This window comes from Doryrhamphus excisus, linkage group LG4 (genome assembly GCF_037039965.1).
Source record: "Doryrhamphus excisus strain RoL-2023G ecotype Guam linkage group LG4, RoL_Dexc_Guam_v1.1, whole genome shotgun sequence".
NCBI lineage: Eukaryota > Metazoa > Chordata > Actinopteri > Syngnathiformes > Syngnathidae > Doryrhamphus > Doryrhamphus excisus.
Genome location: NC_136360.1, coordinates 14,717,946 through 14,744,464, shown reverse-complemented (window position 1 = coordinate 14,744,464; position 26,519 = coordinate 14,717,946). Strand labels below are relative to the sequence as shown.

General features: G+C 40.6%; 1 protein-coding gene across 2 annotated transcripts in view; it reads left to right on the top strand.

Annotated features, from left to right (window-relative positions):
• Positions 1 to 1,185: 1,185 nt before the first annotated feature.
• Positions 1,186 to 26,519, top strand: part of nhsa (Nance-Horan syndrome a (congenital cataracts and dental anomalies)) — a 61,582-nt gene continuing 36,248 nt past the window's right edge. For both annotated transcript variants that reach the window (XM_058073340.2, XM_058073337.2), the window contains exon 1: positions 1,186 to 1,714. In XM_058073340.2, the coding sequence (XP_057929323.2) occupies positions 1,423 to 1,714 (292 nt within the window). In that variant the 5' untranslated portion in view covers positions 1,186 to 1,422. The remainder of the gene's footprint in view (positions 1,715 to 26,519) is intronic.

Here is a 26,519-nt window from a genome sequence, read left to right as displayed (position 1 = left end):
CAAGATAAACTCATCAAATATTAGTGTAAAGTATTGAGTACCGTAGTTTAATATAGTAACACCGCACAATTGAAATCCACCGACATATAAACGACTACATTACCCAACGTGCAATGCGAACAGGGAGGCAACCAATCGGAAGCTACAACCGGCACCACAAACAGGAAAAGTGTCCTTGTCTCAGTGAAAGCGCTACAAATCAACGCCACGTGGATTACATTAACCCAACATCAATACACAAGGCTGCACACAACGGCACACATAAACAGCAGCGGTACAACTATACCACAAATGGATATGGATTTTTTTAGCTTTCCGGTGGCGTCTCGCTTATGGCCCGTGCTCATTCATTTTCACCACAGTGTGTGAACCAATGAGCTTTCGAATCAGGCAAGCGTTCCCCCCATTACACACCTGCACTTATCACCCAGACGCAATACCAATTAAACAGTGTTTTTTTTTTTTACATTTTTACATCTCTCTGATGATTTTTGCATTTAACTGTATAAAATTAAAATTAAAATTAAAATTAAAATTAAAATTAAAATTAAAATTAAAATTAAAATTAAAATTAAAATTAAAATTAAAATTAAAATTAAAATTAAAATTAAAATTAAAATTAAAATTAAAATTAAAATTAAAATACGGGCTGTGTTGCACACCCCTAATGCACACAATGAACAACTTGACGCTTTGTCTCCTTACTGTTCCAGTCTGGAGCCGTGAGGCGTTAAGGTGCAATCATAACTGTACCATTAGGTGCTAATAGTCTGGTGCTAATAATTTTTCATTTATTATTCACGTACACCATTTGACAATTGATGTACCCCTGGGGGTACGCGTTCCACACTTTAGGAACTTAGACCACCACAATGTTGTTTCCTTGAAAGTGAGCCACCACAACTCTGGTTCAGTACCTTTTCAGTTTCCTGTGTGGTAGTCCCAAATGTCTCAACCTGAGAGCCACATGTTCAAATGGCCATTAAGTCAGGACCCACCTTTATTTAAGGTCATTTTATATTTATTTTTGTATTTTCTTTTACGAGTTTAAAAAGTCTATCTAATCAAATATCGTTATTTGTGTTTTCATTGGTTCCATCTGGTGTAGCCACGCCCCTGCAAGCGAAATTTGGCCTGACCATTTTGCTTGCCGAGTGTCCCTAAAGGCATCATGGTAGCTTTTTTTTGTAGTCCATTCCGTGGTGGCCATGTTTTCCATGTTTTCCAGCCTCCCCACTAGTTCTTTTTAAAGAACTATTTCCACTTTGCAGCGTGTAAAAAGTCCGACTTTTTCTTCTGCCGCCTCGAGGAGAGCTTGGTCCTCCCAATGAAAGGATGGGGGGCAACTGAATCCACGCCGAGAGGTCCGGGGTCCGAGGAGAGGGCATCTTCTTCTCACTTTCGCTGGATTTACGCACCGAGATGCCGTTCGTCAAACGGCTCGTGGAGCCACAGTTGCTGTGCCGGCGGTACCAAGTCACAAACGACGACCACCCGGAGGTTCCAGCCTTCGAGGACCTTGTCTCCATCAGCAATGTGGCTCTGGCGAGGACCCTGCGCCAGCTGTCGGACCTGGCCAAACACGCCTGCTCCATCTTCCAGGAGCTGGAGGGCGACCTGGAGACCACGACGCAGCGGCTCCGGGGGCTGCAGAGGAAGGTTGGCCGACTTCAGCAGACCTGCTCCGACATGGACCCAAAACAGGAGGCAGTCCGTGAGTACAGCTTGCAGTCTGGGATCTTCTCTTAATGCCATCACTACCTAGTACAGTAGAAAGCTTGACAAAAGAAAGAGAAGTTAAGCTTTGAACATTCACTACACATAAAGAGTCTTTATTAAAGTGTTTTTGTGTATTTTACATGTGTTATTTTTGTCTTTTTGCGTTTTTTTACAGGCTTTTGTAGCATTTGTGTGAGTTCTACAAAGGAGCGCGTGATAGTTGTTTTGCTAGTTTAGCCACATTGCTTTTACCTCATCACGATTTACGGCATGATTCTTCATAACATCACCTTGACTGGAAAGCCTTGGAAAAATAATTTTACTTCAAACCAAAATATGTGATTGCATAGTGTTTTACGTTGGAAAAGTTGTTGGAGTGTTCGAACTGGTTACTTTTTGGAGTTTTATGTATGTACAGTATAATCTGTAAGTACAGTATGTGCTGTGCTGAGTCAAGTGCAACTTAAAAGTGCATCCAAAGTCATTGTTTGCGGCACAGTAGAACTTATTTTCGCTTCCCAAAGTATAATCATAGTACATTATTATATTATGGTGTGTGTGTATGTATCAAGCATGCCATACAGTGCTGGTAAAAGTGCAAAAATGCATTAGGTAGCAATGTCACAACATTTTGAAATGTGTAAAAACAAGTTTGCGATTAATTATATCTGGTAAAACACGACTTGGAAGTTTAATTTGATACCTCATTCGCTTCTGTACCCCAAATATGAAAGACGTTTCAATGTTTATTTTGCACTGTTAAATAGTGCCTTTGGTTCCCCATTGCTTTAACATTGAGTCAAGACAAAAGCTGAGATTGACCCATGGACCTTGGCCATTACAACCTACTTCAAAATATATAATAACAGGCTGTGAAAATCTGTTGTATAAGTCAACAGAACATCCATTGACATTTTTTTGATAATGAAAAAGTCCAGGGAAGAAAGTCAAGTATTATACAGTTTTTTTTCGTGTATATGACTCACACTGCAGTGCAGCTGCAAGCTGTGTATTCCTTTTCACCCAACACTAACCACAATGCAAACGCCACATGTAGTATTTCTGGACAAAAAAAATATTTTGCACTGTTCAATTTGAATGACATTTCCTCTGTAGATGTGGCATTGTGTAAAAATACAACTTAAGAATTCTTCCATTTGATCTTAGAAGATAAATAAAGTGATAATGAAGTCATAGCTCACTGGTGTCAACCATGTTGTGTTGTTTCCGCATAAAAAACATGTGTGAGTTGTGTGTTTTTTAGTGGTTGCTAATTGTTGGGGGTAAACATGACGCCGTAGCTTGAACTCTGCATGGCTGCCCGTAAGATTTCATGACCCAGATAACACAGCATGTGGCCATGCCTGGCTCTTTTAAGCTAAAGTGCCCCCCCAGGGAATGTTGAGGCGAAGGGGAAGGTGTGTATGTGCGTGTGTTCCTGGTTTATGTTAAGAGAGAGTGTATTTATGTTAAAGGCCACACACCCCAGGAAGCTCTTTGTGGAAATGTGTGCGTCCCCATTGCAGTCGTGTTGGACAAGCCCTTGCAAAGGCACCATCATCCCACCCCACACTTGCTTCCAATGCTATTTGTTGCTTTGCTTGGAAGTATTGAACCATCGCTAAGGACTGATGCCAATATGAAAATCTGCCCCCCCCCACTTGAAGCGTCTGTGATGGCTGATTACCTCCTGGCATGTGTGCGATGTGTCTGTTTTCAGTCATTCTGAGAGGTCGTAGGTCAATTGACTGATTATGCAGTATGGTGTAGCGCTAGCGTTTGTTCACACAGTTTTGTAATGAAAACAGCTAAAAACTAAGATAAATGTGACTGCTCAAACTTGGATGCATCCTTGAACAACCTTCCATTTGTAAGTTGTTTTTAATGGACCAAATTTATCTCCCCATATATTTAGGTTGAATATCAAGATATGATATATATCCCGATTTTCTTCTGAATTTAGGCAAAAGTCAAAGCCACATATGTGTGCAAGGTTGTATTAAAATGTAAACAATCTTGTAGAAAAATAGCTGCTGAAATAAAATTATATATTCTCCTTTTAAAATAAATATAGAAAAGGTTTAATATCGTTCAATCTTCAGTGCAATCATGCTGCACTCACGGTAGTCTCTCTGCAGCCAGTTTAGTGCTGTTAGCGCTTCCATCTCACATTCCCTATGACGACAGAGGGTAAACATGGTTGATAATGTCTTTATACAGTAACCTTTATACCGTCTTTTTCGCCGTTCACTCCCACAGTGCAGCCTTCCTGTCTCCTTTGTATCTCCGCAGTGTTAGCCAAGGGGTACTCAGTGTTAGCCAAGGGGTACTCAAAGTTAACAGCTGCTCCCATGTGTAAACAATGGAGCAAACAGCAAGCTAAAACGTATTAAGATGAACATCCATAGCTGCACACTTACACAAAAGACAAAGAGCTGCCAATTAACCTAACATTTTGGAATGTGGGAGAACATGCACAGGGAGAACATGTAAACTCCACACAGAGATGGCCGAGGGTGGGAGGTCTAGGTGAGGTCTGCTGGCTGTGAGGTCTGCGTGCTAACCACTCGACCGCCATGCAGCTCCGCTAGGTTAATTAGTGACTCCAAATTGTCCATAGCTATGAATGTGAGTGTGAATGGTTGTTTGTCTATATGTGCACTGTGATTGGGTGGCAACCAGTCCAGGGTGTACCTCTTGGCCAAAGACAACTGGGATATGCTCCAGCATATTGTGACCCTAGGAGGATAAGCGGCATAGAAAATGAATGGAGGGAGTGGCATGATACATTCTAACAACATTTATAGGTCAGAAAAGTGGAAAAAGCTTAATCGGTACCCTTTACCGGTAAATGAATCTATGCATGAGTTGGGTTTGCAATGGTCCTACCAACATCGTCCTGAACGGTGAATTTGCAGGGTTTTGGCAGTCTGTGAAAGAGTCGGTTTGAAAAAACGTTTGAACAGAACTCTGTACATGAAGGCCTAACACATCGAAAACAAAGATGATAATTTTGCCGGCCTCGGTAAATCGACATGTTGCAAGCGTGTTTGTTTGCCTCCCTCACTTCTCTCTTTACCACACAGGCTCGTTGACAAGAGGGTTCAATCTGCATCTGTCTAGGTGCGTTGGTTTTTTGAGTGAATGGAGATAGTCCACCCATACTCTGTCATTCAGCCTCTATGTCCCAGTAGGTGGAGGCGGGGCTCCTAGTGAGTTGATACAGTGGCCAGGCTAGCGTCAGCATAGATTAGTGTTGTGAGCAAGCAAACGCGTATATGAATGAAGGCACAAAAGCGAATATTTTGGTACAGAATTAACAAAGTGAATACATGAGCAAAGTAGTGACTGGGAAAAAGGGCATTTGAAACACGACCATCCTGTCCCATTTTTGTAACAGCGAAAAAAAACTATCTGAGCCTTCACTCGATAGTCAATGCTGACTGAGATGGTTGGTCGGCAAAGTAAATATAAACAAAACAGCAAAAACTGGTGCTCATAGACAGTGTCGCTATACTGTATGTTAAGCCTTCCCGATAAGGAATAATACCAAATATTGATTTTTTTTTTCAAGTTCAATTTTGTTTACAGAGACTTGCTACTTTTATTTATTGTATTTATTGTTGTGTGTGATTTTTTTTTGTAACAGAAAGAGGGTCTTTTTTTTGTTTTTAGTTATATTATGGATTTTTATTTAAGTGCATTGTTTTGCTAAAAGAGTCATTTTTATTTTGGGTTTTCCAGAGTCTTTTTTTCCCTGTTGATTATGTTTTTTATTTAATTTCAAAGCTCTACATCCCAATTACAATGTTACAATGTTTTCTTTTGACATGCTTTGCTTATGACATGTCGTTTATGAAAAAATTGTATTAAAAATGTTGTCAATAATCTTGATTATTGGCGATTAGGGGTGTGCAACGCACCCTGTATTTGTATCTGTTGAAGTTGGAAAAGTATTTGTATCTCTATTTTAGTAAAAAAAAAATTAAAAGTAATTATAATTACGAATAAATTGACCAGTTTATTTTTCATAAATCCACCAACAAACCTGTAAGGCAAAAATAACAGCCATAACATCGATGTACTAATTTATAATTTGAGCACAATAATGGCCTATGCACATGCATGCATTTGACTTCTATCATAATCCTTCATTGTTCTGACAACAAATGTCCACTACATGGGAAACTTAAAAAGCACAAAGTGAAAAAAACCCTTTCTATTGATATAAAAATACCAGGAGATCAGTTCCTGTTCATGTCTGATAGCCTTTGCACTAAACAAAGTCTTGCAAGCACTAATGGAAGATCAATTCTTCTTATGAAAAGAGCAGCTTGTGCTCAGATTGATAACAAAAGGCCAACGTTGAGTTCAAATAAAGTTGATGTTCTAATCTCGGATGAAACGCATCAAATCCCTCTGTGCCACATGTTGTTGTATGTGTGCCAGGGCAGCAGAGAAATGCTTTTTTTCTTTTTTTTTCGCCTGCAAAAGCCTAATTACCCTTAATTGTTCTTTAGACATGAATGGTGTTAGGGGCGTCCATAAACAACAAAGCCGGGTCTCATCTAAATAACAGTAAGTGTAAATGGGGCATGCAGGGGGGTTGTGGACTTTAAGGCTTGGGGGGGAGGAACTGCTAAGCTCCAAATCTATCATAAAATAAGAATGATGAACCATTAGTGTTGAAAAGATGTGACTTTTTTTTTTAATGTTCATATTTGACAACATTTATTAACCCATTCACTGCCAGCCATTTTCAAAGAGAGAGTTTTTGGGCATTTTTGCTCAACTTTCAAGACCCACAGAATATTAAGTTTTAGGACTACATGAACATTGAAGCTATGTCAAGAAACTTTATACTTTCTTTTATCAGAAAAAAGAGTTTGTTTCTAGCCTTTTTGGATCTTTATAAATTGGTAGTAGAACATAGGGTGGTTTCAGCAAAGTCACCAGATTTTGACCAAAAAACAGAGAAAAGTCAAGAATTCAATTCAAGCAGAATTGCGACTGACGTCCATATTTTTGGTATTGGGGACCCCTCAAACACGCCTCCATCTCAAACCTGGGATTTCTTATCCTTATGGAGCACTTAGAAGCCCAATATGATTTGCCCTCTTGCCTCCATTTCACAGAGAAAACTCTGCTGGAGCTTCATAAGAAGATACTGAAGCACTTTCATTTTCTTATTTGATTACGGATAGTTTAAGTTGAGGTACTGTTTGTTTTCAGATTACAATTTTATTAAATAGGTGTAATTTACCATTGCACTACAGTTCAAATACCGTATTTTCCAGAATATATGTCGTACTTTTTTTCATATGTTGGCTGTTCCTGCGACTTATACTCCAGAGTGACTTATAAATGAAAAAAACTGTTTATGTTAAATAAACACTGGACACCTTTTCCTGTTCATGTGTATTTTTGTGTAGCTGAATAAGCATATCTTACACCTATTCAGCCTGTTCTCTATTTTTTATTATTGTTAGAACTTGCCTTTCACGATGACATAATGTCTATTTAGGTCAAGTAGTTTGTAAAATAAATTACCTGCAAAAAATGCGACTTATATATGTTTTTTTCGACCTAATTATTCGTTTTTGGACTTGTGTGACTTATACTAAGGAGCGACGTATAGTCCAGAAAAAACTGTAATTTATTTTATGACTTTATTCTTCAAGCTGCCCCACAATGCTCCATTGTAATGTTAAATGTGATAATAAGGTGAATAAAAGTTGCATCATCACCTCTTTTTGCCTCTTGGGCAAAAAGAAAATAAACGCATATAAATATGTCATAGGGATAGGGTGTTCAGGATTCAAAAAATACCTCTTCGGTACTGGATGAGTTGAAGGGGACCTGTGTACCCTCCTTGAAGTAATCCTTGCAAGCTACTACTATTTTATGACTGCAAGCTAGCTTTCCTATGTCATTTCATTTGGTAACGGCGTCTGGCACGTATCAGGCGTGTGCTTGGACAGCTCTTTAGCGGCACCTCATCAATGTGGGCACACAAAGCCCCAGAGGAGACTGGGTTGCTGGACCCCGTTTAAGCACCGGCGTTTTAGGTTACACAGGCCGCTTGTGGAGCTCTTGTTGCAGCAAGTGGCCTGCTGGCTTCCCTGGTTGGGAGACAACACATGGCTGGGAGCTCAGCACATTCCTGACAGGAGAGAGTCCAGTCATTCTGCTTGGACATACACTCGCTCCAGTAATTTTAAATCCGGACTCGACCCGTCTTATATAACATTCCACGAAAGACCAGACCGGAATTTTTTCTTCTGCTTCCTTGAACAAGCGACGCCAGTAGAGTCAAGCATTTCTGCTCACCACAGTCCATCCCTCAGCCTCAATGGCGGGGGATGTCAACTTTTACACATCATCGACACTGACAGGCACGCGACAGCAAAGCGGCCTTGACTTGAATGCCACATTACACCGCCACCTCTTTTTACATTGGATTGATCTGACCCATTAATGGGACTTTCGTGGATGCTCCATTCCGAATCAATAGCTGTCCATATTACAATTTTGAACAGAGGTGTCCAAAGTGTGGCCAGGGACCATTTGAGGCCAATTTTATTGGCCCGCGGCACATTTTAAAAATAGTAAGAAAACTAAAAAAAAGAAAAAAATAATTGCAAAAAAATCAGCTGTAATTTAACATGAATAAATGAACGAAAAATGAATTAATGTCCAAATATTTTCTACCGCTTATCCTCACAAGGGTCGCGGGGGTGCTGGAGCCTATCACAGGGCACATATAGACAAACAACTATTCCAATCGCAGCTTTACTTTGTTTATTTGTATTTTATTTTTGTTTGTGTCTCATAATATTACAATTCTAATGAAAAAATATATTTCTTTAATATTTCAACTCTGTGCTACTAAGATGACATCATTTTTGTCTATATTCTCCTAAAATTGTGACTTTTCTTCCTTTATTATTTTGACATTTTTCTTTATTTATTATTACAAAGGCTTTTTTCATTTTTGCTTTTTAAAGGGGAACTGCAACTTTTTAGAAATGTTCCCGTCATTCACAATTGTTTTGTGAAACATGAACACGCAATCCTTTGCCGTTTCTGTGCTTTCTAGTGCAAGTTTATATGTTAATATAAGTTAATATGAGCTAGCTAACAATGGACGTCATGGGAAATGCATATTTTGACTCGAAAGCCATCACAAAAACCCTCAAGAAAGTCAAAAAATGTTCTATTTACATAACTTCCATATTGTTATTGTAGCAGCTAACACAAAAAAATATTTTTATCTGGCTGACTAACACAACACTTGCTAGCCGTTCATGTCAGCGTCATTCAGAGACAAATGAGTGGATACCTAGCTGTCAATTTTGCTACAAAGACTCAACATGATGCTCTTTTGCCGTCAGCATTTTTTACCTGGGTACTGGAACACACAGCCATCCCAATGAAAGTGGACATCCTAACTCTTGCTGCCGTTATTGACGGAACTAGCACAAGTTAAAAGCTCGATGTGAAATCAATGCCCCTTGGAAAGTTTTGGTAATGTTTTACATAATCAAAATACGGCAAGATATTACATGTTGTCATCAATTGCATGATCACAGTATGTATATTAAATGATAAAACGTGTAGATTTTTTAGAGGGCTTTGTAGTCGAAATAGGTGTGCCCCAATGATGTGCATTGTTAGCTAGCGCAAATTAGATGACGTCGATGCAAAAAATATGTCGACGCAAGAACTGCACGTTGATGCGTCATCAGTCAGAATCAAAAATGGCGGCGAGTCGGGATAGAAGAAAAGATCTTGCAATAGGATGTCAAAAGTATGTGAGTACTTTACACTTAAAGGTAATGATTCGGTGGTCTGTGCCCTGTACAAAATGGAGATACCGTACCATGAAAGCACTACCGCGACGCACTAGCACCCGGGACCTGCTTGTGTGGACACCGTATGTTTTCAACTTTTTTTCCTTCCCAGTTTGCAATGATTAACCCTGTCATGCACCACGTAACTTGTGCTCCTCGCACACACACACCTGAGTAGACACGCACACGCACGGAGTGAGAGTGGTGGCGTAAAGCAAGAGGGAAAGATAAAGTGCTCTTGCAGGAACACACACACATTGCTGCTGTTATTTTTTTATTGCTGTTTATATTTTGGGCTGCATGGTGGAAGAGTGGTTAGCACGCAGACCTCACAGCGAGGAGACCCGAGTTCAATTCTACCCTTGGCCATCTCTGTGTGGAGTTTTCATGTTCTCCCCGTGCATGCGTGGGTTTTCTCCAGATACTCCGGTTTCCTCCCACATTCCAAAAACATGCTAATTGGCGACTCCAAATTGTCCATAGGTATGAATGTGAGTGTGAATGGTTGTTTGTCTATACGTATATGCCCTGTGATTGGCTGGCCACCAGTCCAGGGTGTATCAAATCAAATTGGATTTAAAAATGAATAGTTGGATTAATCGATGGATCGAAAAATTATTTTGCAGATTAATCCATAACAAAAATAATCATTTAACCCAGCCCTACTCTTGGCGCCAAAAGCCTCATGCTAACACAAAGGTTAGAAGAGGGGTTGGGGCGGGTGCCTCTGACACTTTACGCCATATAACGATCCCCCTTAGCTTTTCCTATTCTCTTTCATTATCAGAAGGCATGTTAGTGCAGGTCCAGACAGATAACTAATTATAGAGAGGATTTCAAAGCCTTCCTGCCCCCCACCCCACACTTCTTCGCCCTTTTTTACTTCCCAGACATGATTTAGACCCCAGGCAGCCTTGATGCTGTTTTTTTTATTATTCCGCTGTCTTTGCAATGATGTCATCTCATCCTGCCGCTTCCACTAGGATTCCACTGCGTTTTTTCGGGCTGGGGAGTCAGGAGAGGTTTTGTTGGGTGTCCTAACTTCTTGATGTTATCATCACCAGATTTTTGGTCAGATCCTCAATATGACAAGTGGGGCCTTCGGAGCAAACGGGTCTACGCCGGGTTTGCCTTGAAGTGGTTTCTACTGAACTGTCCCAAAAAGCCTGTGACTAGAAAACCACAAGGCCAGTTGATACTTGAAGAACTTTGCCCACCCACACATGCTCCCTTGCTAGCTGGCATGATTTGGGGGCGGGTGTCGAAGCTTAAGCCAAGGTTGACTGTTTTAATTGGGTCGGGGTAGCAAATGTGCGAGTGATTACGCTTTACATTCCTGCAGTGGGACCCTGAGAGCAAGTGCATTCGAGATTGAGTGGGGGGGTTGGCCTGGAATCCCTCTACAAAGCTTTTTGTATATTTATAACTGGCATAAGCTAACATTTGTATTGGGAAAGTCCTCTATTGGAATGCAGGTGGGAAAAAAACCCCAAGGCTCTTCTCGAGCATGGTTACCTTCTCCCCATCCTGCTGAAAAGCATGAGGGCAAATGTTGTGACTTTCATTCGCCACAAATGTGCAATGGATTTTGGACAGCACTACACTGTCAAAATCCACACACTCAGGAATGGCGTACACATTGTACACCAGAGGTGGGCAAATATTTTGACTTGTGGGCTGCATTGACTTAACAAAATTGTCCGGGGGGCCGCAACATATATTTAAAACACACATACTATTTTGTGCTTATGATTTTCCTTGGAATTATTTGACTAATTTTATCAGTAAAAGTGTTACATATCAGCTGTATGTTCTCATGTCCCTTTTTTCCGGAGCACTTTAAACATCAGACCACATCAAACTATGTCATTTAATTTTTTAAGCTTTTTTTTTTTTTTTTTACTAAATAAGACATCTGACTTGCAAGTCATGTTGCCAGTTTGTATGTTAAAAGTTGAAATACTTCATTCATTCATTCATTCATTTTCTACCGCTTTTCCTCACGAGGGTTGCGGGGGGTGCTGGAGCCTATCCCAGCTGTCTTTGGGAGAGAGGCGGAGTACACTCTGGACTGGTGGCCAGCCAATCACAGGGCACATATAGACAAACAACCATTCACACTCACATTCATACCTATGGACAATTTGGAGTCGCCAATTAACCTAGCATGTTTTCGGAATGTGGGAGGAAACCGGAGTACCGGGAGAAAACCCACGCATGCACGGGGAGAACATGCAAACTCCACACAGAGATGGCCGAGGGTGGAATTGACCCTGGTTTCCTAGCTGTGAGGTCTGTGCGCTAACCACACGACCGCCGTGCAGCTAAGTTGAAATACTAGCAATATAAAAATATATTAAAATATATATCTATAAGGCGACTCCAAATTGTCCATAGGTATGAATGTGAGTGTGAATGGTTGTTTGTCCATATGTGCCCTGTGATTGGCTGGCGCCCAGTCCAGGGTGTACCCCGCCTCTCGCCCGAAGACAGCTGGGATAGGCTCCAGCACCCTATGCACCATGGTGAGGAAAAAGTGGTAGAAAATGAATGAATGAATATATATATAAAAATACTGGCGGGCCCGATTCAAACGCTCGGTAGGCCACATGTGGCCCCTGGGACGTAGTTTGCCCACTCCTGTGTACACCATACTGGCAAACCTCAGTTTTCCAGTTTTTGTATGATACATGAATTGTACATTTTTTGCCAAAAATATGCCTTGTTTTTCTACGCCCCAGTTTTTGTGTGAATTGTTTTTGCTGAAAATGTTCACATAACATTAATTTTGATTTTCATACACAAAGATTTTCTTATGATTCAGGGTTTTTAAGATATTTTTGAAAAAAGCCTTGCTTTTTGTAATTTATTTGTAAATTTTTTGTTTAATTTGTTTTCATTGAAAATGTTTGTTAATATTTACTTCAATATGCATATTTAAGACTAATAATAGGCTGTATTAAACCGTGAGACAGCATGACAGCAAAACCGTGAAGCTGCAAAATTTTAAAGTGGTGCAAAGTGGTGAGGTATTACTGTTTTATGAGTAAATAAAATGAAAATGGTTTTGCGACCCCACGTTGTCCTGGGACAACAGACACTGGGGAAAAACTTGAAAATACATGCAATGTGTCCCATACTCCTTGAGTTTTAATTTGTTATTAATTTGGACCACCACAGATAGCTTGATTTGGTCTGGATTGGATATTCATCTGTGCAGACATTGGCAGGGATGATAATCTATGCTTTCTTCAAGTCTGTTTTGGTGGGAGGGAGTGTGTCATCTACCCCTGGCCTCAAAAGCGAGCTGACCTGGCAACCTCAACCCCCTCCCACCTCCTCCCAAAGACCCACCCCTGTCTTCACAACACAAAAGAGCAAACACGGCCGGTCTCCATCTTGCTTGAAAGATGTGAAGGGCCAATTAGAGTGGATTTGATGTTTGACATGGTGGCGAATGGCTGCAGGTCAGCGGAGCGGCACGGCGCCCTTCATCAAAGCATCAACTCAATAACTTTTGGCAATAGATACCTATGATTCTCTCTTCATCTTCCTGATTCAGCATTTTGTCTGCAGACTCTTTGGCTTTGTGCTCAAACAAACATACTTTTGACTTCCAAGTTGAAGCCACCGTCAATTTACGACGTCTGCCTGCATTCTTTCCCGTGGCAACCTAGGGAAATATTAACAGTACAGAAGGCAATAAAAATTGTCAGTAGCCATGATAGCCATTAGCATTTTGTTTTGCCCTCATTTGAAATGTACCATACTTGTATTTATTGAAAATTTTACAGCATTTTTCATCTATTTATTCTGCTTCTTTAGGAGTGTCCAAAGTGTGTTCTGGAGGCCATTTTCTTTATTGGCTGGCAGCACATTCTAAAAATATAATTTAAAACCAAAACAACAGCAAAAATGGAAAATCCACAGTAATTTTCAGTCAAAATATTCAGACGAAAATGAGAATTTTTTTTTTTACAAGAATAATATTATCCGTCATTTATTCATTTTCTACCGTTTATCCTCACGAGGTTCACGGGGGTGCTGGAGCCTATCCCAGCTGTCTTCGGGCTATAGGCGGGGTACACCCTGGACTGGTGGCCAGCCAATCACAGGGCACATATAGACAAACAACCATTCACACTCACATTCATACCTCTGGACAATTTGGAGTCGCCAGTTAACCTAGCATGTTCTTGGAATGTGGGAGGAAACCCACACATGCACGGGGAGAACATCCACACAGACATGGCCAAGGGTGGAATTAGGAACTCGGGTTTCCTAGCTGTGAGGCCTACGCGCTAACCACTCATCCGCCGTGCAGCCCATTAGCCGTCATATGTATATATTTTAATGTTTACTTTGCTTCTTCCTAATTCTGGACATGTGGAATTGTGAATTGGATTATGTGAAGTATGTCATTGTAACTTCTATGGCTGTTCAAAAAGGAAAAAACATATTTGGGTTTAGTCTGGTATAAAGGAATGGGCAAATGAATCGACACACCACCCCACTGGTGAAATATAGTTTTGCATTTTCCACTTCTGTAACATTCCACTTCCACTACAGGGTGGAAGGGTGGTTTAGGTGTTACGTATATTGGTCGTCTCCAAACGCCATGGTTGCTGGTTACATCCTCAGATCAATCAATTTTTTACCGATTTTAGGTATGATTTTTTAATTTTTCCGCTCATTTAGGTGATGTAGGCAATCCGTCACAACTGCTACCTGTTGAGACGATGCCACATTTTCCATGATTCAATGTTTTCTGTTTCTCCCTATTGAAAATTCATGGATGAATCATTTCTATGTCGCCCCTATTGGTGGAAATTAATTTCACAATTAATATAACATGTAGCTGCACAGTCGACGAGTGGTTTTTGCATGTTTTGGAGTTTGCATGTTCTCCCTGTGCATGCGTTTTTTCTGGGTACTCCGGTTTCCTCCCACATTCCAAAAACATGCTAGGTTAATTGGCGACTCCAAATTGTCCATAGGTATGAATGTGAGTGTGAATGGTTGTTTGTCTATATGTGCCCTGTGATTGGCTGGCCACCAGTCCAGTGTGTACCCCGCCTCTCGCCTGAAGACAGCTGGGATAGGCTCCAGCACCCCAGTGACCCTCTTGATGATAAGCGGTAGAGAATGAATGAATGAATATAATATGTAGCATTTTGAACATCTTTATTGCTCCTCAACATGTACATATTACTGTTACATCATCATCATCAAGTACCTATTACATTCCAGTATTTAAAATGATACCATCTAACACCGTACTTCCTGAGCCACAAAGTTAGGCTTAAAGGTGAAGAATATGACTTACTTTTACAGAGAAGATAGCTAAAAAAGAAAAATACATTTTTGGGGTAGCTGCTTATTATCTGACAGGAGGGGAGGGGGATTAGAGGATATGAGAGTGAAAAAGAGAGCAGCATATTCCATAAATCTTCTTGGGCCAGTGGAGGCTTATAAAATATCATAGCTAAATGTTCTCAAAAGCTAAAAAGCTCTTAGAAGGTATAAAGGAGGGTGCTGGTAGTCAAACACCCCACCTAAGCTTTGGAGCAGGAAGTCAAGCATGTGTGAATGTGTGGTTAGGCCATGCAGGTGTTTAGACGGGGATTTGACTGGAATGTGAACTCCACTCACCTTGCCTGCCGATCTGCCAACCTTGAGGAAAAAGAAGTCCTTTCATCAATCATCCTACCTTCACCACCACTACCACGGATGCTAAAATAAAAGCATGTGTGCGCATCACGGAGCCTCAAGATTCTTTGATATGCTGGGTTGCTAATGCAGGCTCACATTTTAGCAACAGGAGAGAGGGGTCTCATATTTGTTGGTAAATATAGTCTCCAAGTTGCCACTTTAGCAGCGCGTGTCCCTCCTGCTACATATTATTATTCTCTGGAAGAGCAGATGTGAATAAGGTGTGTTAAGAGGCAAAGTTATGATGTAACCTACTGTCCAGAGTTGGAACCACTAGCTACATTCACAGATGTGTTTATGAGTGAGGGCCAACGGGGAAAGCCAAATATATTTGTGGCGGGCCATTCCCCGTTAAAATGGGTTGATGTGCTATGGCAAACAGATGGCACCAAATCTATTTGTGGCTTGCAGTGTCCGATTGCTTTGTGTGTAAGTGTGAGTGTAAACAGGTTATGCCAATTCATTTGTGGCAGGCCGTGTCTCGATCTAATGGGTTTATGAGCGAGGAACAACAGGTAGCACAGAATCTATTTGTGGCGGGTTGTGTTGTATTGTAATGTGTTTATATGCAAGGGTGAACAGGTTGCACCAAATTCATTTGTGGTGGGCCGTGTCCCATTTGAATGTATTTATGAGCAATTGCCAACAGTGCAGGCTGCACGGTGGGCGAGTGGTTAGCCTCACAGCTCGGACATCCGAGTTCATTTCCCCCCTCGGCCATCAGTGCATGTTCGCCCCGGTTTTCTCCAGGTACCCCGGTTTCCTCCCCCATTCCAAAAACATGCTAGGTTAATTGGCGACTCCAAATTGTCCATAGGTATGAATGTGGGTGGGAGTTGTTTTTGTCTATATGTGCGCTGTGATTGGCTGGCCACCAGTCCAGGGTTTACCCCGCATCTCGCCTGAAGACAGCTGGGATAGGCTCCAGCACCTCCTGCGTTCCTCGTAAGGATAAGCTGTAGAAAATGAATGAACAGTGCCAACAGTTCCATTATGTATTCATGAGGGAGGGCCAACAGGTAGTGTTAAATCTATTTGTGCCAATCCAAGTTTATAAATACAATAACAGACACTTGCACTATAAATACATTCATAAAATAAATACATAAATTAAATGAATGAATAATAATAATGAATAATAATAATAATAATGAATAAATAGAGTGGAAAAAATAAATAATAGAAATAATGAAAATACAATTAATACATACAAGAGTTGGATGATATATTTTATTTTACAGACATTACAATTTGTTGAAGATTTAGTAACAATGTGTGCAGAGGCTGATGTAGAAAAGTTAGCCAGTTTTTTACAAATAAATAAATGTGCTATACAAATTGAGACAAGTGTATTTCATTATATGACTTAAGGTTTGTAGCTCAGACTTAAATTTAATACATACATAAATGATGAAGTAAAATGAATAACGCTAGAAAAATGAAAAAGGGTGAACTGTGTCAAAACATGCATCCTTACTGTGTTATGCAGTTATTAGGCCGTTTGATAATGCATTACATATGTATATTAGCATGTCCTACAGCCCATAGGCCGCCCAACAAACATCACTTCCAGTCATGTGACAAAATAAGGTGTTGTTTCGTTGTTTTGCTGCTCAAGTTCATCTTGTGCTTCACACTCCCAAAGCAGCATTTTAATGGCTCTGCTTTTTATCATACCACAGCGTTGTTAATCACTTTATAACCCAAATGTGCTCACGCTTGTGGTGTTTTTCCTTTGCTTTCTGTTTTCAGTAGTAAATGGGATTGACCTGTGGTCTCCACGCAAGTCAGCGTGAGAAGACGCCATCCTGCTGTGCACTGAAGCACAAGCAAGGCGGCGACTCCTCACTTTTGGTATTTCCCCCCTCGTCCTTTTTGAAGGTGCTCCCTTGCCTTCCTGATTCTTCTTTTAATTCTCAGCTGGCCCCATAGGCATGTTGGACACTTTGTTTCTGACTGCATGCTTTTTGGGCGCTCTTGTTCTTCTCTCTATCCCGGAGTGGTGGGTGTGTGCGTGTGTGAGTCGGGGGGGCGGTCAGTCCGGCTGTCTGTCCTGCCATCCCCGCTGGGTAGTCCTTGTATGGCAAGAAAAAAATGGATGACCTGCTCACCATTGTGTTCCTGGAATGCTTTGTAGTGTTGCTAATGCTAAATCACTTTGGTTAATATTTGATGCAGCTTCTTAAAGGGGACCTATTATGCTTTTTTTCCACTTTTCTGATCTGTAAATGTAGTTAGAATGTTGTATTTCCGTGTTAAATAATGCCAAAGTTTCAGATAATGACGTTTGAAGCCCGACACGAACGTTGGTCTTTCCAACGTTACTTGGTGGTGTGGAAGAGTCAGAAGGGCCAGCATTAAGTAACAGTTTATGAGCGTCCTAACTGTCTTTATTTTATGGCAATCATGAGGCAAAAGCGCTTGTCTAGCATTATAGCATACAGGAAGTGGTGTTGGTAAAAGCTATACCTCAGTTTTTACGCACTGGTAGTCCAGCGAAACACATTACACGTTACCGATGCTGTAGAAAACCGCTAAAATGCGGCCCTGAAGTAACCTCTTTTCTTGAGAAACTTCGGACTGCACAGTCTATACTTCCGGATTGGATTCGGGATCCAACACATATGGCTGGATGTTAAAAGCAGACATTTTAAAAAGTGTTTCTATGTACTCAGCAGTGTGACCAACCACAGCAGAGTGGGCGTGCCTGGAGGCGTGCCATGGGTGGAATACATTGTGTAGCTGCTCTATAGGACAGTGTTTTTCAACCTTTTTTTGAGCCACAATCTGTTTTTTACATTGGAAAAAATCTTGCGGTACACAAGTAATCTTGTGTGAAATGTAGTAGTAGTGAAATGTTCATTTATTTGTACTATTCAGACTTTTTTCTCGTAAAATGGCAGTATTCATTCATTTTCTACCGCTTTTTCCTCACGAGGGTCGCGGGGGTGCTGGAGCCTATCCCAGCTGTCATCGGGCGAGAGGCGGGGTACACCCTGGACTGGTCGCCAGCCAATCACAGGGCACATATAGACAAACAACTATTCACACTCACATTCATACCTATGGACAATTTGGAGTCGCCAATTAACCTAGCATGTTTTTGGAATGTGGGAGGAAACCGGAGTACCCGGAGAAAACCCACGCATGCACGGGGAGAACATGCAAACTCCACACAGAGATGACAGAGTGTGGAATTGAACCCTGGTCTCCTAGCTGTGAGGTCTGCGCGCTAACCACTCGTCCGCCGTGCCGCCCAAAATTGCAGTATTTTACTTCAGAAATTATTAGTTTTTCCCTTGATATTTTTGGTACTTTATTCTTGTAAAAAATGTTTACAGGGGCTAATAATTGCAAAGAATTTTTGCGGGTAAAATTCCAAATTTTGTTCCCATAATATTGCAACTTTTTTCTCGTGGTAAAATAGTTACTTTCGTCCTGTACTATTGCAGCCTTTTCTGGTAAACTTGCAACTTTTCTCATGGTATTACCACTTTAATGTTTCAGCATTGCAGTGTTTGTTCCTAGTCGTAATTTCTTTGTAAAGGAGCAGTCAGCAGCATGTGTGGTCAACGTGAATGTGGTTAGTGGATGCATTCTTGCTGTATTTAGTGCGCGTCACTCCTCTAGGCTTTCAGACCTGTAATCTGATCAGTCTGACTTTAGTTCTTAACGCAAGAAAAAAAAAGATCACTCTCCAGAGGCCCTGAAATGCTGTAAAAAAAAAAAAAAAAGGGTGGACCCGCCCCGACTGAGACGCAGACATAAAAGCTTGTAAAGCTTGACTTGAATTCAGTGGCCGCCACGCTGAGATGCCTGGCCTGCGTTGGGGCGAAGGCCTAGCGCGGCACATTTGTTTGTGCAGGAGAGCTGCATGCCAGCTGGCCAAACCAAACGGCTGCTGGGAAGTTTTGTGTTTCTGGTTACTTCTCCATTTACGGACCCAAAGCAGGAGCGCACTGTCCCATCAGGCCGGGGTGTGTCCGCATTCCACCTTCACGAGAGGGCATGATGAGCGGCAGATGAACGGCCACAAGCTTTACATCTTGGATTCAATGATTGTATTGGAAACACTGCAAAGCAAATTAAATTATATGGAATTAATTATCTATCTCATTAATATCTAATAGTGTATCTCATTATTACACCATGCCAACAAAAAATGAGCAACGTAAAATTGCAATTTCCATCTTCACCAATGTAACTTTTTTCTTTTTTAAAATTTTTTCTCCCACCACCTGCATGAAGAAGAAAACACAACACCGCAATGTACTGTGGTGAAGTTAGTTTTACTCTGGATGTTGTATATTAAGTGCATGGCAACAGTGGTAATTGCCCCTCACTGTGACCGGAGTGTTGCGTCATGGTGCTGGTTGTTAATACTAGGGATCGACCAATATGTTTTTTTTCCGGGCTGATGCCGATACCGATTTTTACCATCACACTTAGCCGATGGCCGATTTTGCTTGGACCGATATTCAAATGTTTTATTTTTCTTGTCAATTTATTATTACTCTTTCAACAAGCAAAAAAAATTTTTTTTTTCAGATAAGTCCATTAACCGAAGGAATTTCGGTAGAATATTCGATTACTAAAATATTTGATAGCTGCAGCCCTACTTTCATCTTGTAATTTCCGAGTTGCTTTCAAATGAAGATTTCTTCTTGTACATTATGAAGTATGTACATTATTGAGCGCTGTTTTCCAGCAAGTGCATACCAAGACTGATCATAATGAGCAGCAAAAACAATTTGTTTGGTGTGTGTGTTGGGGGTGGGTGTCATATGGACTTTTCATTTCCTTGAACCAGATTGCATCCCGATAAGCCTACATTCTGAGCGTGAGATCTGGGTGGCCGCACTGCCGGGTGCCATCTGTGACTCTGCAGATGGCTCTGGTGGTTAAAGTGGGCCATGGTCCGACCCTGTCTCCTGTCCAGGATGGGACAATGCAGATTATGAACGTCTGATCTCGTGTGTTTGAACAGAGTATGCAGGGGAGGGGCCAGCTGATCTCTGGATTGGCGCTGCATTTTAGCCACGTGGAGGAACAGCAAAGTTTTGGCCACCAGGTCTTGGGGCGGCGTGGTAGAGTGGTTGTCTCCCAACCTGAAGGTTGTGGGTTGGATCATTCGTCCTGCTGTGATCATGTCGAAGTATCCTTGGGCAAGATACTGAACCCACAGTTGGTCCTGATGCTGCATTATCAGTGTCAAAGCACTTTGAGCACCTTGGAGGTGGAAAAGCGCTATACAAGTGAAAGACTTGTCGTTATTCCCGTTCTTGGAGTTGTGGGTGTCAAGGTGCCGAGGATTCTTCTCATATCATCTGACGAGAATACACTTTGAGATTATATTGTTCATCCATCTGGTCATTTTCCAACATGTGATCGACCAGTTTCCAGTTTTCAAGGTATACCATGGTATGAAAAAGTCACGCTGTTAAAACTACTAAAAATGTACGTCATATTTTCTACTATATGAGCGAAAGTAGAGCTCCAGCATGGCCACTACTTGGAAATACATTTGTCACTTCCTGTGTTATTTCTTGCACTTGGAACCACAGGTGTGTGCTGTGTTGCCATACGTCAGGCATATATATCGATAGCAGAGGCTCTGTTAGCTGCTTCGTTAGCATCGTCAACATATTGCTCAGGGGAGTGTCAGCAAATGTGCAGATGTGTGATTGAGAAGGAGACAGGAGTGGAGGATAAGTTGTATAAAATGTTTACTCTCCACTGAACAACAAGCAAAAAAACATTTAACAATGTTTCTGTTGCTCACAACAATCTCATGACTCGGAAAGGCAAGTTTTTGGAAAAGTGCAACCTGCCAGTATGAACTAATGTAACTTTACAAGTAAAAAAAAATGTTCTTGTGTCATTTATTGGCATTTTGCTTTGTATTGTGACTTGAGTTGCAGAAATATCCACAGTAGATTGCATATTTATTTAGAAAGAATTTGCTTCTTATTCTTTACAGTGTTGCACTTTCAATGTGTTTATAGGGTTTTAAAATGATTTTTTAAAATACTCTTTTTAATATAAATCTTTCAAAATAACATATTTTAGAGCTGTAATTATAATACTGTCGTCATGATATCAAGGTTATCATACCGTCAGAATCTCATACCGGCTCTTGCCTAATTAGCACACTCTACATTCTCCTATTACCCAATGTAGGAGGCAGAGAGAGAGAAAATATGACATAAATATAGACTAAAACATGTTAGTATTGGGAGAGTTTCTTAATTTATTACTTCCTTATTGTTTTGTGCCATACCAACCCCTTAAGCAAGCGACAATAAAATTCCATAAAGTGAATGTCGACAAAAGTCTAAGCCAGGGATCTCAAACACGCGGCCTGCAGACCAAATGTGGCCCGCAGGACACTAGTTTGAGGCCCCCGCCTTGATATGAAAGTTTAATGTTAGTGCGGCCCGCGCAAGTTTGATATGGATGCTGTATGGTATCATGTACCCAGAAAAAAATTATTACATTTGATTAATGTTCATGCTAAAGGTTAAATAACTGTTAATAGTTATCCTCCCTATCCGTGTGGAAGTGGTAAGTTTTTGGCTATTTAAGTTGAAAGGAAATAACTTGAAAGCTACCATTTAGGTTGCTAGCTCTCTAGTTTGCGAGTTAGCATGTGTCTCAAGACCCTGCACAAAGTTTTTAAATTTTTTTTGTTTTTAATAAATGCGTTTTTTGGTTTGTTTTTTTTTGGAAAACCTGATGCGGCCCAGTGCTGCACTCATGGTAGTGTCTGCAGCCGGGTTAGCGCCGTTAGCGCTTCCATCTCAAGTTCCCCATGACAACAGACGGTAAATATGGTTGATGTCGTCTTTGAAGACTTTTATACCGTCTTTTTCGCTATTCACCGCCGCTATGCAGCCTATCCATTTCCATATTTCCGCTGGGATATTCTATTACTCGACGTAGCAAAGGGATGCTAACAGCTGCTCCATAGTGTCAACAGTGGCACATGCGGCAAGCTACAGATATTATAAGATACAATATGCTAACATCAATTGCTTAAGGGGTTGGTATGGCACAAAACAATAAGGAAGTAATATATAAAGAACTCTCTCAATACTAAAAATGCTGCAGGAGACACATCTTGAAACATGAGACCTTCGCATCAAATCCAGTCTCTATCAATATGAACGGTATGCTTGTTTTTAATATTGTGCTTAACAGAAATATCGATATGTAAAAAAAATATTTTTAATAATATTTTTATATTTTTTTGTCATATTCAATCTTTTTCCATCTTTTTTTGTCAAATTGCAACTTTCATCTTTAATAATTGCAACTTTTTTCTGGCAATATTCTGTCTTTTCTTATCATGTTACCTTTAATTCTTGTATATTTGCAACTTTATGCTAATAAATTGCCTTTCTATTTTCATAATATGACAACTTTTATTTTGTAAAATTAAGAGTAATAAGATTTGTTTTTCTTCTTTTTTTTAAAAAAAAGGGAAATATATATTTTACAATATATTGTAACAAGAATTTTTTTTGCCATATTTCCAGTTTTTCTCTGGAAAAAAAATGCAATAATTTGTCATGAAAATGTCAAATTTTGCATTTTTTCTGGCCAATATTCCATCTTTTCTCATATTTTTACCATTTTACTCATGTATAAATGCTAATTTTTGCTTGGAAGTTCCAATGTTATACTTGCTGTGTCTCTGTTTGGCACACACACACATCAGTCCTATAGACTTCATATATACACTATACCGTATACACTGTACTGTATACCTTGATGTGTTCTGGCTTAAAGTTGTCCTTCGAGTGATTGTGCAATCGTGTCTCCTCCTGCTTTTGTTTTTGTGAGCTGGACGTGGGAATTCTTTGGAAACATGAGATGTTGGGAAAGACCCAAGGCTGAGGTTGTCGGGGTGATTTACCTCAGTGGTTAATTCTTGCTTATCTGCAGAACACCTTGTCATTTATGAGCCTTGAGAGGGGTGGGGGCTCTGAGTTTTTGTAGTACTAGGGTTTCAGTGTTTCCACTAGGTTTACAAGGGTACGATTGCTGGCGAAATGTAGCCACAAAGGTGCTTATTTGGTAATCTACCCATGATTGTTATTATCTTTACTATTGTTATTATTAAAAAAAAAAAACGAGTAAATGAGATGTCCATAAAATGTCTATTATGACACTTTGAACACAAACCAACAGGAGGTCATCAAAGCCAACACCTACCTCGCTAATGGTGCAACCAAAAAGTAATGCGTTGAACACACCATTTAACTGCACCGCGCAGAACACTGCAGGTATCCAAACAACAAACTTACACTCTAATGTAATCGCCATATATACACCACCAAAACCCAGGCACCATTTTAGCAAACAAAAGAATACAAATACCAAATTTTTAGGCAAATTTGACAAAAATGGCAAATTTTCTGCTGAATACTGGAGCATAAGCAAATATTTGACTCATGCCAAAACTGGAGTGTATGAAAACCGAGCTACAATTTTAAGCAAAAACGCTTGAGGAAAAACTGACGTACACAAAACCTGTTTATGCCTTGGTTTTCATACACCCCAGTTTTTTTTCTGGAAATGTTGCTTCTGTTTTTGTTAAGGACAAGTGTTTTTGGCAAAAATGTTTTTGTACATCCCCGTTTTCAGTGGTCAAAAAATTGAAGTTTGGTTTTCATACGCCCCAGTTTTTGTACGATTTGGGTTGCATTAAAAATTTTCCTAAAAATGTTGCCTAGGTTTTTGTCAATTTTTACCTAGGGTTTGCTTTTTTTTTTTTTTGCTTAGTTTTCATGTTCCTTTACATTTCCCTTAATTTTGCCTCATTTTTTTAAATTTATATTTTTTCAGTTTTTATAATAATCTCTTTTTATAAGAAATGTTTGCAACATTTTTTGCCTCGGTTTTTGTAAGCTGCAATTTTTGTCAAACATTTGAATTATACCTCGGTTTTCATACGCACCAGTTTTGGTAGGATTCGGGTTGCATAAAAAAGTTATCCTCAATTGTTTGTGTTTAAAAAAAATTGTTGTAAAAATTTTCATAGCCCAGTGTTTCTACAAGTTCGTTTTAGTCAAATTTTACCATTATTTTAACATTTCTCTTCGGCAATGTGACAACCGAAGCAACATTTTATGAAAATTGGTCAAAATCCTGGCAAAAGTGTGGCTTGGAGATTTGTTGCTACAGACTTTGAAACTATGGGTGTCAGGGTGACGCAATCATAAGCGCTGGTGCTTTGCCTAGAAAGTCTGCGGGTTCACGTTGAACTTCACCATAAAAAGTGCCCAAATTCACCTGGCAATCATCTCTCGGGAATAAATTGCGATTTGAAAGCATCACAACATTGCGTCCGCCGCACTTGAATAGCTCCAGGTGGTCATGTGTGATTCATTCAAGATGCCGAGTAAAAAGTTTTCAGCTGGTTTGCTTTTACTTGAAAGCCAAATGAGATTGTGTTGCTTGTAAATGTGAAGGTCAAAGAGTCATGAAGTACTTTCTCTATGGGTGTTGCTTTGAAACAAAGCTGCTTGGATCAGCCGAACATTGCCTTCCCAGCCGTGCCATGTCAGCAACAAATATAATATATACTCAAATAAGAAGAGGTTCCATCTGTGAGAAATGTACGTGTTGGCTGTGGTACTTAAGGACCTCGGCATTTGACCCAAGGTCGTGTCTTGCAGTCCCACAGTTGCGAGGCATTGTGAAAATATACACAAGCCTGCTATTTGCATGCCATGATCGAGACCAGATGGCATTCCTAGCACTTTATGAAAGGTAGACATCCAATACGTTTGTTATCCGGAGTAGTAGCAGTTGACACTGCAGATGCATAAATGTCATGTTAGCTGCAAAATGACGTCAATAAGCACCAACGCTGGCAATCCACTCCGCAGGCTCGTATCATGCCACTCACGTGTGCTTTTCACACCCACGTTAGCGAAGAAACACAACTGCGCCACACCTCCAGTTTCATCTCTGCCTCGGCCCACTTTTGTGGCGCCAAAGACCAGATGGAGAGGTACACTTCACCCAACTTTCATTCACCCCTTAAAGGCACCGCTCTGATCACCATGACACACCCGAACCATGTGGTACCAGCAGATATTCCTTACAGCGTCATAAAAGACAATGAAAAATAGGGCTTTCACAAGATGTTGCCAGATTAAAACGTGACAAAGTTTCTCGTTCAGTGGGCACTAAGCCTGGGACAATAATAAATTAACTGCTTAATAAAGGCAATACACAAAATGGCCAAATAATGTTGCCGGGCTCAATGTGTTACCATATGCATGCTTGTCTATTGTTTTCGTCTCTCACCTCCAAACAGACAAGAAGACTGTACTATGGTTTCAGCACCTGGGCACGTTAATTCCATAAAACAACAGTCATAGATCATAGTCAAAAAGTGCTTCACTGCTGTTTTTACAGAAAGAATTCACTGCAAAAAAATAAGTAGTAATGTATTGTCAACATGAAAACAAAGTCTGAATGCTCTTGAAAGGCTGTTATTGTTAAAGAATGTGTGTCACCCGCATACCTGACCCCTTTAATGCGGGAAGCTGGGTTGGGTGCCCCTAATCTGTTGCTCAGAGGGGATCTGGTATGAGGCCGCAAGTCTCGTTGGCACGGCCGGCGGCCGAAGACAAAACACATACGGAAGCCATCTTCCTCCTCATTAATATTCCCATGTGGGCCCCGCCCACCCGGGAAGCCACGCGGCGACATCTGGCGTGCTGCGGCCTGATATCACTATTTCGATTTGACACGTTTGCATGTGTATTTCATGTCAAGATGTGCTAGTGTCTTTATCGCCACTCACATGCTCTCCTTTTGTCCACCTACTATACATGTGCTGTATCACTGCTTGGCACCACATGGTTACTATGCACTCATCTAGTCCTATATGCTGATTAGAAATCAGCATACATCACATCACTTTTATTCTTATTTTCTATGCAATACAAGCATCTATCATTATTTATTCATAATAATTGTTATTATCATCCTGTTGTTGAGGGCGGCACAGCAGTCGAGTGGTTAGCACGAAAACCTCACAACTAGGAGACCAGAATTCAATTCCACCCTCGGCCATCTCTGTGCGGAGTTTGCATGTTCTCCCCGTGCATGCGTGGGTTTTGTCCGGGTACTCCGGTTTCCTCCCACATTCCAAAAACATGCTAGGTTAATTGGCCACTCCAAATTGTCCATAGGTATGAATGGAATGGAATGGCC